Source organism: Amphiprion ocellaris, chromosome 15, assembly GCF_022539595.1.
Source record: "Amphiprion ocellaris isolate individual 3 ecotype Okinawa chromosome 15, ASM2253959v1, whole genome shotgun sequence".
NCBI lineage: Eukaryota > Metazoa > Chordata > Actinopteri > Pomacentridae > Amphiprion > Amphiprion ocellaris.
This window is the reverse complement of record NC_072780.1, coordinates 35,243,261-35,258,188: the sequence shown is the minus strand read 5'-3', so window position 1 is coordinate 35,258,188 and position 14,928 is coordinate 35,243,261. Positions and strand designations below refer to the sequence as shown.

General features: G+C 42.6%; 1 protein-coding gene across 1 annotated transcript in view; it reads right to left on the bottom strand.

The window, feature by feature from the left end:
- LOC111583312 (ephrin type-A receptor 7-like) overlaps positions 1–14,928 on the bottom strand; it is a 245,918-nt gene that overhangs the window by 49,278 nt on the left and 181,712 nt on the right. Inside the window, exons 7-8 of the mRNA XM_055017862.1 lie at positions 6,773–7,046; positions 5,187–5,295 (exon numbers count right to left, since the gene is read on the bottom strand). Coding sequence (XP_054873837.1) covers positions 5,187–5,295; positions 6,773–7,046 — 383 coding nt within the window. The remainder of the gene's footprint in view (positions 1–5,186; positions 5,296–6,772; positions 7,047–14,928) is intronic.

Genomic DNA, 14,928 nt, shown 5'->3' with positions numbered 1-14,928 from the left:
TGGAGGAGGAGGATGGAGGAGGATGGAGGAGGAGGATAGAGGAGGATGGAGGAGGATGGAAGAGGATGGAGGAGGATGGAGGAGGAGGAGGATGGAGGATGGACGAGGATGGAGGAGGATGGAGGAGCATGGAGGATGGAGGAGGATGAAGGAGGATGATGGAGGAGGATGGAGGAGGATGGAGGATGGAGGAGGATGATGGAGGAGGATGGAGGAGGATGGAGGATGGAAGAGGAGGATGGTGGAGGATGGAGAATGAAGAGGAGGATGGAGAATGTAGGATGAAGAGGAGGATGGAGGAAGGAGGAGGATGGAGGATGAGGATAATGGAGGAGAAGGATGGAGGAGGATGGAGGAGCATGGAGGATGGAGTAGGGTGGAGCAGGATGAAGGATGGAGGATGGAGGAGGATGATGGAGGAGGATGGAGGAGGATGATGGAGGAGGATGGAGGAGCATGGAGGATGGAGGAGGATGGAGGAGCATGGAGGATGGAGGAGGATGAGGAGGATGATGGAGGAGGATGGAGGATGGAGGAGGATGGAGGATGGACGAGGATGGAGGAGGATGGAGGAGCATGGACGATGGAGGAGGATGATGGAGGAGGATGGAGGATGGAGGAGGATGGAGGATGGATGAGGATGGAGGAGGATGAAGGATGGAGGATGGTGGAGGATGGAGGAGCATGGAGGAGGGTGGAGCAGGATGAAGGATGGAGGATGGAGGAGGATGATGGAGGAGGATGGAGGAGGATGGAGGAGGATGGAGGAGCATGGAGGATGGAGGAGGATGGAGGAGCATGGAGGAGGATGGAGGAGGATGATGGAGGAGGATGGAGGATGGACGAGGATGGAGGAGGATGGAGGAGCATGGAGGATGGAGGAGGATGATGGAGGAGGATGGAGGAGGATGGAGGATGGACGAGGATGGAGGAGGATGAAGGATGGAGGATGGTGGAGGATAGAGGATGGAAGAGGAGGATGGTGGAGGATGGAGGATGAAGAGGAGGATGGAGAATGGAGGATGAAGAAGAGGATGGAAGAAGGAGGAGGATGGAGGATGAGGATAATGGAGGAGGAGGATGGAGGAGGATGGAGGAGCATGGAGGATGGAGGAGGATGGAGGAGGATGGAGGAGGATGGAGGATGGAGGAGCATGGAGGAGGATGGAGGAGCATGGAATAGGAGGAGGATGGAGGAGGATGGAGGAGGATGGAGGAGCATGGAATAGGAGGAGGATGGAGGAGGATGGAGGAGGAGGATGGAGGAGGAGGAGGATGGAGGAAGATGATGGAGGAGGATGGAGGAGGATGATGGAGGAGGATGGAGGAGGATGAGGAGGATGGAGGATGGAGGAGGAGGATAGAGGAGGATGGAGGAGCATGGAGGATGGAGGAGGATGGAGGAGGACGGAGGAGGATGATGGAGGATGGAGGAGGATGGAGGAGGATGGAGGAGGAGGATGGAGGAGGATGGACGAGGATGGAGGAGGATGGAGGATGGAAGAGGAGGATGGTAGAGGATGGAGAATGAAGAGGAGGGAGGAGGAAGGAGGAGGATGGAGGATGAGGATAATGGAGGAGGAGGATGGAGGAGGATGGAGGAGGATGGAGGAGGAGGATGGAGGAGCATGGAGGAGGATGGAGGAGGATGATGGAGGAGGATGGAGGAGGATGGAGGAGGATGGAGGATGGACGAGGATGGAGGAGGATGGAGGAGCATGGAGGATGGAGGAGGATGATGGAGGAGGATGGAGGATGGAGGAGGATGGAGGATGGATGAGGATGAGGAGGATGAAGGATGGAGGATGGTGGGGGATGGAGGAGCATGGAGGATGGAGGAGGGTGGAGCAGGATGAAGGATGGAGGAGGATGATGGAGGAGGATGGAGGAGGATGATGGACGAGGATGGAGGAGGATGGAGGAGCATGGAGGATGGAGGAGGATGGAGGATGGACGAGGATGGAGGAGGATGAAAGATGGAGGATGGTGGAGGATAGAGGATGGAAGAGGAGAATGGTGGAGGATGGAGGATGAAGAGGAGGATGGAAGAAGGAGGAGGATGGAGGATGAGGATAATGGAGAAGGAGGATGGAGGAGGATGAGGAGCATGGAGGATGGAGGAGGATGGAGGAGCATGGAGGATGGAGGAGGATGGAGGAGGATGGAGGAGCATGGAGGATGGAGGAGGATGGAGGAGGATGGAGGAGGATGGAGGATGGAGGAGGATGGAGGAGGATGGAGGAGGATGGAGGAGCATGGAGGATGGAGGAGCATGGAGGATGGAGGAGGATGGAGGAGCATGGAGTATGGAGGAGGATGGAGGAGGATGGAGGAGCATGGAGGATGGAGGAGGATGAGGAGGATGATGGAGGAGGATGGAGGATGGAGGAGGATGGAGGATGGACGAGGATGGAGGATGGAGGAGGATGATGGAGGAGGATGGAGGAGCATGGAGGATGGAGGAGGATGGAGGAGGATGGAGGAGGATGGAGGAGCATGGAGGATGGAGGAGCATGGAGGATGAAGGAGGATGGAGGAGCATGGAGTATGGAGGAGGATGGAGGAGGATGGAGGAGCATGGAGGATGGAGGAGGATGAGGAGGATGATGGAGGAGGATGGAGGATGGAGGAGGATGGAGGATGGGCGAGGATGGAGGATGGAGGAGGATGATGGAGGAGGATGGAGGAGCATGGAGGATGGAGGAGGATGGAGGAGGATGGAGGAAGGAGGAGGATGGAGGAGCATGGAGGGGGATGGAGGAGAATGGAGGAGGATGGAGGATGGAGGAGGATGGAGGAGGAGGAGGAGGAGCAACTCAGCCACCAAGTGGTAGGACACGTAAACTGATGGAGCGGGGTCAGTGGATGCTGAGGAGCATAGTACCAAGAGGTGGCCAACTTTCTGCAGAGTCAATCACTACAGACCTTCAAACTTCACGTGGCCTTAAGATTAGCTCCAGAACAGTGCTTCAGTAGAGAGCTTCATGGAATGGATTTCCATGGCCCAGCAGCTGCATCCAAGCCATACATCACCAAGTGCAATGCAAAGCGTGGGATGCAGTGGTGTAAAGCAGCCGCCACTGGACACTAGAGCAGTGGAGACGCCTTCTCTGGAGTGACCAATCACGCTTCTCCATCTGGCAATCTGATGGACCAGTCTGGGTTTGGTAGTTGTCAGGAGAACCATACTTGTGGGACTGCATTGTGCCAAGTGTAAAGTTTGGTGGAGGGGGGATTATGGTGTGGGCTTGTTTTTCAGGAGCTGGGCTTGGCCCCTTAGTTCCAGTGAAAGGAACTCTGAATGCTTCAGCATACCAAGACATTTTGGACAATTCCATGCTCCCAACTTTGTGGGAACAGTTTGGAGCTGGTCCCTTCCTCTTCCAACATGACTGTGCACCAGTGCACAAAGCAAGGTCCATAAAGACATGGATGACAGAGTCTGGTGTGGATGAACTTGACTGGCCTGCACAGAGTCCTGACCTCAACCCCATAGAACACCTTTGGGATGAATTAGAGCGAAGACTGAGAGCCAGGCCTTCTGGTCCAACATCAGTGTGTGACCTCACAAATGTGCTTCTGGAAGAATGGTCAAAAATTCCCATAAACACACTCCTAAACCTTGTGGACAGCCTTCCCAGAAGAGTTGAAGCTGTTCTAGCTGCAAAGGGTGGACCCACGTCATATTGAACCCTATGGATTAGGAACGGGATGTCACTTATGTTATATGCCAGTCAAGGCAGGTGAGTGAATACTTTTGGCAATATAGTGTATGTATGATGTTTTAGCTTGAAATGATTCTGACAGCATCTGAGGAACTATTTAAGATAAAAACCTGAAATGTTCTCCGTTATTTCTCATCGTGTCTCTGTCATATTGGACAGTAGATGAAATAATCTCTCCTGATCTCGTGTTGCAGTGTGGTGAGTCTAGACTAACCCAACAGAACATAAACTATCTGTGAGTTCTGGACGAGCAGAGAAGGCTGAATGAAGAAACATGCACGCTGTAAACATGTTCTGGATTCATTTGCACGAGTCTGACGAATGTTCATGGTTTCAGTAAATGTCCAGGGTTTCAGTAAATGTTCAGGGTTTCAGTAAATGTTCAGGGTTTCAGTGAATGTTCATGGTTTCAGTAAATGTTCAGGGTTTCAGTAAATATTCATGGTTTTAGTAAATGTCCAGGGTTTCAGTAAATGTTCAGGGTTTCAGTGAATGTTCATGGTTTTAGTAAATGTTCATGGTTTCAGTAAATATTCATGGTTTCAGTAAATGTTCAGGGATTTAGGTCTATTTTTACTCTATACTGTAACATTTCTGGACGTGTTTTACATTAATTACCAGACGTGCAGCCCAAACTCTGGTGTTTTCTGAAGAAAAAATGACTTTCTGACTTTTTGAATCCCTGGAGGGAAGTTCAGTTTTTACAGCAGCATGAAAAAAGTTTATAAAAAGTTCTTTATTCACCTTGTCTGATTTTAAATCATCCCATTCTGACTGATTTAATTAAATGTTAAGAACCTTGAATAACCTCTGTGTGTCTGCAGAAATAAACTGGTTGGAGATTATAATTTCTGCTCTTCAGTTTTAAAAACACCCAAACTGGACCTGAAGAGCAGCAGACTGGTGCTAATTAGAGCTAATTAGGAATAAAGAGCTGAACAGCTTCATCTGAAAGGATCCTGATTTAATTAGAGAGTCTGAAGATCATTAGAGGAGAATGACCTGCAGAACTTCGTCTGATTCCAGCTGGAATCTGGATTCAATTCTAGACTTTTACTATCATAATCTGCTGTTTCTGGTTTACTCGTAAAATTACACTATTTTACTGCATTTATACCAGCATAAAATACTATTAAACAGATATTTTCCATCGTTTGAAAGAACTATATTTTATATTAAGGATTAAAAAAGAAAATAAATTTCTACACTGTTATATTAACTCAGTTATTATTATCTGTGCCCGATAAAACTGCATTTAAATCCACTAAAAACATCATTTCACAGATTTCACTGAAAAAGTATTAATTGAATAAAATGAATTAATTGATTAATTAACTTATTTAAATACTTATTTACTTATTTACCAACAGATTTCTGTAATCTGGATGAAGGTGGATCAATGTGGATGAGATGAAGTCGTGTTTGGTGGGTTTGTAATAAAGAGGAGAAGATTTTATTTACCTCCTCCAGATGAGCAGCCCGACTCCCATCGACAGCAGCATGATGAGGGCAGCGACAGAAACCACCACGATGATCACCACTGGACTCTGTTCACTGGACGCCAGGGCCACTGGAGATACACAACAACAACACAACAACATCAGAAAAAAACATGACAAACATCAGCTACCGGCTAACCTTAACCCAACAACAACACAACAATATCAGAAAAAACCTAATAAATATCAGCTACAGGAGGTCTGCGCAGGATGCAGAATATATTTAACACACAGTGCAAAGAAGAACGTGAGATGAAAACTAAATCAACGAACTTAAAATGACATACAACAAAATAAATGAGACAGAAAACAATGGAAATGAAACTGTAAATAACAAACAAGAAACATACCAATAGAAATGAGACAAAAAAGACAGAAAGCCAAGAAAAACAAGATAAAAAAAAACAGACACATGAAGAACCACAAAACCTGTAACTCTGCACATCTAACTCTAACATCTAGACCTTTATGAACATCTAGACCTCTATGAACACCAACATCTAGACCTCTATGAACATCTAGACCTCCATGAACATCTAGACCTCTATGAACACCTGGACCTCTATGAACATCTGGACCTCTATGAACACCAACATCTAGACCTCTATGAACACCAACATCTAGACCTCTATGAACATCTAGACCTCTATGAACATCTAGACCTCTATGAACACCAACATCTAGACCTCTACGAACATCTAGATCTCTATGAACACCAACATCTAGACCTCTATGAACATCTAGACCTCTATGAACATCTAGACCTCTATGAACACCTACACCTCTATGAACATCTAGACCTCTATGAACATCTAGACCTCTATGAACATCTACACCTCTATGAACACCAACATCTAGACCTCTACGAACATCTAGATCTCTATGAACACCAACATCTAGACCTCTATGAACATCTAGACCTCTATGAACATCTAGATCTCTATGAACACCTAGACCTCTATGAAAATCTAGACCTCTATGAACACCTAGACCTCTATGAACATCTAGATCTCTATGAACACCAACATCTAGACCTCTATGAACATCTAGACCTCTATGAACACCAACATCTAGACCTCTATGAATATCTAAACCTCTATGAACATCTAGATCTCTATGAACACCAACATCTAGACCGCTATGAACATCTAGACCTCTAGGAACACCAACATCTCTGTTGTTGTTGAGTGCATTTGAATTTACTAATCAACATTTTCTCCCATAAATTAAAGTGAATTTAATCTACAGAAACGTAATATTATGAGTTTTATGCTAATTAGTGACTGAAAACTGCAAATAGCTGCAGAGACATCTCTGGGTGAAACTCAACAAAGAGACTTCCACGAATAAATAAAAGATCTATCTCTGGTGAAGCAGCTCAGGCCTGTAAAACTACAACGAAACATCTTTCTTGGACAAATTAAAAAAAGCGTCTGAATCCCAACCAGAGCCTGAGGAGGAACCAGAGACCAAACATCAGCTAAAACCTGGAATCTTCTTTTCAGACACCTCCACCTCCAACAAAACACTGCTCTGGAGGAAACTCACGCTCGCTGAGGGTCTGCAGCTCCAGGGGGGAACTGAATGCTCCATAGTCAATGGGCGGCGGCGAGGAGGACGAGGAGGAGGAAGAGGAGGACAGCGAAGAGGAAGTAGAAGATGATGAAGAGGAGGAGAGCTGGGAGGAAGACAGGGAGGAGGAGGGTGCTGGCGTGGAGAATGGCCGGATCAGGAAGCCGTAAGTAGTTCCAGGTTTCAGGTTGTTGATGCTGATGCGAGTCGCTGCAGTTTTCACCGTGGAATAACTCTGATCCTTCTGCTCCTGGAAGTAGAGAAGAAGAGAAACGAGACGAGGAGGAGTTTATTCATCATCTATAGACAGTTTCTAAACAAAACCAACAGATTTATTTACTTCAAGAGTGTTTCACAGTTTGGGAGCCAGGATGAGAAGGTCTTTTTTTTTAACTCTCTGAACTCCAATACTCACTATCTGGTGTGAAAATCATTTCATTTTTATAAAAAAAAAAAAATTAAAAATTATACCATTTATCTGTAAATGCAGCTGTAAAAACTTTAAAAATCAGATTTTAAACTTCCAAACTTTTCCTGAACTTGTCTTATTTAAAGAACTGTTAAAAAGTAAACATTTTTACAATCCACAGTCTATACACATGAAAATAATACTGACATTATTTCAAAATATTTTCAATAAAAAAACTCAAGAAATCTTCAGATTCTTCAAATTTTTCAACTTTATGACGGATCTTTAAAATTGTTGTGACTTTAATTTTTTTTTACTAGTTTGTTGAGAAAATGAACCAGATTAAAGCTTAAATTCATCAAAATCACATCTCATTTAATAAAAGACCAAACGTTCACCATTAACTAGATTCTCTTAGAAATTAGAAAAATCCATGAGTGACTCTGAGGAGAAACCAAACTAAAACTCAGGGACTTGTGGGTTGAACTGCAGGCAGTGTTTCCATATTAATAAAAATGTAAACAGTAAAATATCTCCAGGATGTAGGGTGACCGTTCACTTTCTTTTTAGGATTTCTCTCATTTTAACAGAAGACATTTCTGAGTTCTCTCTCCAGGACTTTCTGGGGAAAAATGAGACTTAGAGGAGCAGAAAAAGCTCCAGAGCATTCTGCCTGGAGCTCCGAGGGTTGATGAAGATGTCCTGCTCTGATCTTTAAACCGATCCAGAGAAAAACACCAGAAAGACTCCCGTCCTGCACAAACATAATCTTCATCATCATCACCGTCACTACCACCATCATCATCATCATCACCATCATCATCGTGTTCATTCAGTCTAAACATGCTGCGTGTTTGCGTGTCGTGTCTTTGCATGTCAATAAGATCATACTAAATGAGCCAGCGAATCAGCTTTGGTGCCTACTCTGATTGATGGTCACCACAGCGATGCATCATCATCATCATCTTCATCATCTGCTGGATGAACTGAAACACAATATCAGTTCTAAAACAGATTCTGGAGGTTCTCTGATTTTGCATTTTGTCCAAAAACTATTTGTGGGTTTGAAAAATCTGCCAAATCACAGCAAAAAAATCACCAGAGTTTGAACTTTAAACCTGTCAGGAACACAGCATGAGTGGCTCCAGTTTTATTGGGAAAATTAATCAAATCTAAGCTTAAAATCCTGATATTTAACCAAAATTACTGACCTCTGCAGCCAAAAACCACTGGTGGCTGTGAAAGAAATCTCATATAAATTAATCAAATTTAAAATCTGGATATTTCATCCAAAATAACTTCATGCTTCACGTCTGATTGAACACTGATACTAAAAAGATCCTTAAAAGAAAAAAATCTGCAAAAAACTCAACCTCGCTACATAACAACCGCTAACATGCTAACAAGCGAACATGTTAATATGCTAACAAGCTAACATGCTAACAAGCTAACATGTTAACATGCTAACATGCTACACTAAGCATTGCAATAATTTCACCTGAAAAACATCAATATTTTAGCCTTTAGTATCCCATATTAATTTGGTTTATATCTGAATAAAAACAGGAAATAAAAACAGCAGAGGATCAGAGACGATGGATAAAGAGTGAAATAACTGAGAAAAAATGTGGAAATCTAAGTAGATTTCTGGGAGAAAAACAAGAAGAAACAGTCAGAAACTAATTAGTCATTATTAGTCACTGTGCTGTCTGTTTTGATTAAATCTGGTGAAATGTTTTTAACAAGAGATTTAATTAAAGTGTTGAACAGACAAGTCACCAGAGTCTGAAAGAAAAGAACTAAATAAAGTTCATATAAGCTATATATTAATTTATAGTTACAGTTATACATACATATATTTATATTTATAACTCCTCTTTATACTGGTCTATAGCTGCATCGTCTGCTTCAGTTCTTCTCCTTCTATCTGTTTGTGATGCTTTTCTTCTCAACCTCGTTTCTTTTATTTGTTTCTTTCTACAAGAATCTTGTCTTCATTTATTCCAAACTCTGTTTCTAACCCGGTTTAGAATCCAAAGTGTTTCACCGGCAACGAAATAAAACCGACAAATCATAAAATCATCAGAAAATAAAAACAGCTAGAAATAAAACTAACAGAGAAAGAAAAACAGAAATAAAAGAAAGTTCAACAGAAAATAAAATCAGATTTATAGAAGCTGAAATATACTGGGAACCAGGATTGAGGCTGAAACGTACTGAGAACCAGTTTAAAGAGGCTGAAACATACTGGGAACCAGTTTAAAGAGGCTGAAACATACTGAGAACCAGTTTAAAGAGGCTGAAACATACTGGAAAACAGTTTAAAGTTACTGGTTTAGCAGTACACTGGGCCTGTACAGCATCCTGCCAGTTCAAACCAATGATGCATTTGGACTTTGCAGGTGGAGATCCTGTTTATTTGTATGTAGAGCAGAGAAGTGAGATCCAATCACATCCAGACATGTGATTTAAACACCAGGTGTGAACTGATCACACGTTGCTGTAGCGCCAGGTGTGAACAGAACCAATGTGACCTCTTCTGTCATTGCCCACCTCTTCTCTGAATCCTTCCCTCTTATTTGAGGACGTGGGAGTGCAGCAGCAGCAGGGTTTATTAAATATGGTGAGGCAGAGAGAGGAGGAGACGTGAAAATGGGCGAACACAAAGACCTGGTGTTGCATCATGTGAGAATGGAAAGCGTGACAGCTGTGGTTTATGTGCATGACAGATTTAGTGTGAAGATGATGGGCGGCCTTGGTCTGACTAAGAGCTCCGTTAAATGAGCGCGATGAGGCCGATGGAATTACAGCAGTTAGCCATAAAGTGAGAGAAATATAGCAGTAATATGGATCCAGGTTTAGACATAATAGGCTCCTCAAACACTCAGAAAAATAAATGACTTTGGTTCAAGACAACAATTTAATCTTATGGAAAAAAAAGAAGCTCTGCTGTTTCAATGCAGCACAATTTTATTTTCAAAGTGTCAGAAAATAAATCATCCAAAGACGGAAAGTCAATGAGACCAGAGACGTCCGGATCAGATTTTAACCCGTTTTAAACAATTTACCTGCAGAATACACACTTTAAATCCATAAAAGTTTCTACAATTGATTCATGTAGTTAGAGGGTAAATGTAGTATTAGAAGGTACTTGTAGTATTAGAAGGTAAATGTAGTACTAGAGGGTAAATGTAGTACTAGAGGGTAAATGTAGTATTAGAGGGTAAATGTAGTACTAGAAGGTACATGTAGTATTAGAAGGTAAATGTAGTACTAGAGGGTAAATGTAGTACTAGAGGGTAAATGTAGTGTTAGAGGGTAAATGTAGTACTAGAGGGTAAATGTAGTATTAGAGGGTAAATGTAGTACTAGAGGGTAAATGTAGTACTAGAGGGTAAATGTAGTACTAGAAGGTACATGTAGTATTAGAAGGTAAATGTAGTACTAGAGGGTAAATGTAGTACTAGAGGGTAAATGTAGTACTAGAGGGTAAATGTAGTACTAGAGGGTAAATGTAGTATTAGAGGGTAAATGTAGTACTAGAAGGTACATGTAGTATTAGAAGGTAAATGTAGTACTAGCGGGAAAATGTAGTACTAGAGAGTAAATGTAGTATTAGAGGATAAATGTAGTATTTGAGGGTAAATGTAGTGCTTGAGGGTAAATGTAGTATTAGAGGATAAATGTAGTATTTGAGGGTAAATGTAGTGCTTGAGGGTAAATGTAGTATTAGAGGGTAAATGTAGCATTAGACGGTGAATGTAGTACTAGAGGGTAAATGTAGTATTAGAGAGTAAATGTAGCATTAGAGGGTGAATGTAGTACTAGAGGGTAAATGTAGTATTAGAGGGTAAATGTAGCCTTAGAGGGTAAATGTAGTACTAGAGGGTAAATGTAGTATTAGAGGGTAAATATAGCACTCGAGGGTAAATGTAGTACTAGAGGGTAAATGTAGTATTAGAGGGTAAATATAGCACTAGAGGGTAAATGTAGTACTAGAGGGTTAATGTAGTACTAGAGGGTAAATGTAACACTAGAAAGTAAATGGAGTATTAGAGGTTGTGTGACGGCAGACGTGAACGAAAGATCTTCAGGCTTTGGTTCCTCTAGATACTAATCAGTTTAAATAAATGCACTGCATGACACTGTGGGGTCTTTAAGCAGCTCCTTCAGCAGCAGACTGAGACATCCACCCTGCAAGAAGGAACGCTATCACAGGTCCTTCATTCCATCTGCTGTAAGACTTTACAACATCAGCATCACTGGCTGATGTTAACATAAACTGGACTATATCATTACCACCCCAAACCATAAAATTTGCACAGACATTATTGCACTGCTACATCTTTGCACTTTTAAACTTTTTTTTAAGCCACTTTATACTGTCATTGTCTTACAGTGTGTCAATACTGTACTATTTCATCCTCATCTCTCACCCCTGTATATATTGTAAATATTATTACTACTGTTCTATTATTATTTTATTCCTATTACTATGTCTATTGCTACATAAGCTGCTGTAACAATGTAAATTTCCCCTGGCGTGGGGAGAAATAAAGGACTTATCTTATCTTAAATACTTTGATCATCACTGAGAAAAAGTCAATATTTGGTATAAACTTGTAGCTATTGTGGGAGTTTAGCAACAATGGGCCCCATGACAATGACTCCTGAAAAGGTTATTTACCTCCAACCAGAGCTCATGTTTAGACAAACTGGATCTAACTAGAACAGTGTTCCTGTGTCAGAATCATATGTGGAGATGTGCTGAGCTACCAATGGGCACCATGACAAAGACTTGTGTTCTACTTAATGACCCCCAACCAATGCTAACATATTTAACAAACTCTGGGATAAAAATGGGAGTTTTTTTTTATCACAGTGGATCAAATCTTGAACAGGACAAGCATCCAGTGTGCTACTTTTCTGTTATTGATCAAGTATTGATTAAAAATGCTGTTAAATACTGATTAAGCATCACATCCTCCCACACATCATGCTCTCCCTTTCCAACTCCAAACAGAGGATCCTGATCAGATAATCAGTTCCTTGTTTGGTCCTAATTAACATCCCTAGTCAAGACCTGGCAGTATTATTGACAGAAACCAATCAATATCGAACAGATATCGCTTCATGTGCTTCATCAACACAATCCCCATTGGTCCGTCTCAGAACATGGATGTTTGAAGGTTGTTCCTAACAAACATTCAGGAGATCAACAGAAAACAGGCCAGCAGCTAAAGTCTGGTTCAGAACTTCAGGTTTTCACCAGGTCCTTCATTATCACCTCCTTTTGTACACCATCTGTCTTTGTCTGCTCTGATAAACTCACTGCATGCCTCCTTCTGTGTTTGGAACATGAACCTTTTTTCCAAAATCAGTCAGAAAACATGCAACATATTCTCAGAAAGCATCTGACCTTCCTGCTTTACTGCACTGTGTTCAGGAAATATTGACTTCTTTGGTATTTAAATTTCGTTATGAGGTTATTTTTGTGGCTTCCTGTAGTGTGGGTAGTTCTGAAAACATCTGGGAGCTGAAATGAGTGACTAATCAGACGACAACAAACATCTGTTTGGATCGCTGACTTTGTATTCTTTCCATCAGTCTCTGGACGCTGAGCATCATTCCTTATATCACTGGTTGTCGCATTAGCATCAAGCACCGAAGCCATCAGGATGAATGTCAGCGACCCACAGCTACTCGGTGTCTTCTACGACTGCAGGAGAAGCTCCAAAGTTTAAAAACCCCGAGGCTATCATCAGGGTTATCACAGCTGAAGCTCTGAAAGGTCAGAGAGACGAACGCTAACGGAGTTCTGAGGCAGCAGGGATCTAATTAAACTCACTTTCAGTTGTGCTGAGGGAAAAGTTCTTAAAGCTGAGTGGACGGAGAATCGCTCTAAGCTCCTCTATATTTGTTTAAAAATGTCTGGACTGAGATGAGAAAACTACAGGAATCAGCTCCAACATTAGAATCGTCTCAGTAAAATGGAGTAAATCCTAAAACATGGAACTGGCTCAACAAGACTCATTGGTTTGTAACTTTGACTTGGTTTCTTGGTCTTTTGAAATCAGACGAAACAATGAAAGGTGGATCTGACTGAGAATTTAACCTGACAGGGTAAATTATTCAGCGTTATCATTTATTTTACTCTAAAACCCATCAATAATTCATAAACAATAATAATAATAATAATAATAATAATAAATCAGTAATTCACTAAATTAACTTTATTCTGGATTCAAAAGTCCTGAAACTCCAGATCGACGCCACAAACCTGTTAGAAAAGTGTTTTCTGAGGTAACAGATGAAGGGAGAAGTTCCTCATTAGCTTCATACGGGTGGACCTGATTTATGAGCAGAGTCGCCCCCTGCTGGCCGACAGAGAAAACGCAGGTTTAAGATTCATCTGCTTTGGTTTTGTGTTAACTGGCTCGACAAAACTTAAGACCCAACTTAGAGACAATTAGGACTTTATTTGTTAATGAAGTTTCTTCTACTTCAGAAAAGGGGACGTTTAATGCATCATGTGACTTATCTTCTGCACAAAATGGACCAATCACGTGTCGCCTACTTCAATCAGAGGATTAGGTAAATATAACAGCTGAATGGAATTTAAGCTTTTATTACAGCAAAAAGCAAAACTGATGGAAGAGAGGAATGCTGGTAGAAAACCGTTAATGCTGTAAGTTTATATATTTATTTTAGTAGCTGTGTATTTCTAACTAAAAGCTCTGAAACTTCATTTATTTAAATGTGATTTTTAACATTTTGGTCTGACACTGTTCCCGAATGAAGACATGGAAAAAGTGAAATAAAGATAATGACTGATGGAAACAGACTTATCAGTTTTCTGATTTGTGTTTTTTAAGCAACCAAACCTGTAAATGATTTTATTTATTTTCTACATCACCAGCTGAATGCATGCAGATCGCCATGGCAACACGACACGTCCAGCTTCCTGCTTTCATTCAGTTATTACAGGACATGGACAGGGAGACCACAGGCAGTACAGGTCGGCAGCAAGACATCGAGCACCATCATCCTGAACACGGGGCCCCCCAAGGATGTGTGCTGAGCCCCCTACTCTTCACCCTGCTGACCCATGACTGCACTCCAGCTCACAGCTCCAATCTTTTTAGTTTGCGGATGACACAACTGTGGTGGGTCTCATCAGTAACAGTGAGGTGAGCAACCTGGCCAGGTGGTGCAGCACCAACAACCTCTCTCTGAACGTGGAGAAGACAAAGGAGATGGTTGTTGACTTCAGGAGAGGACACACCCAGCATGCTCCTCTCAACATAAACGGTGGCTGTGGAGAGGGTGAGCAGCACCAAGTTCCTGGGTGTGTACGTCTCAGAAAATCTCTCCTGGACCAGAAACACAACATCACTGGTCAGGAAGGCACAACAACGTCTCTACTTCCTGTGTAAGCTGAGAAGAGCCAGTGCCCCGCCCCCATAATGTCCACCTTCTATAGAGGCACCATGGAGAGCATCCTGTCCAGCAGCATCACAGCGTGGTACGACTCCTGCACCTCCTCCTGCTGCAGGACCCTCCAGCGCATTGTGAAAGCAGCAGAAAGGATTGTGGGTGTCTCTCTCCCCTCCCTCCAGGACATCTACAGCACCCACCTCACTCCCAAAGCACTAAGCATTGCAGGAGACCCCACACACCCGTCCCACAACCTGTTCAGCCTGCTGCCATCAGGGAGGAGACT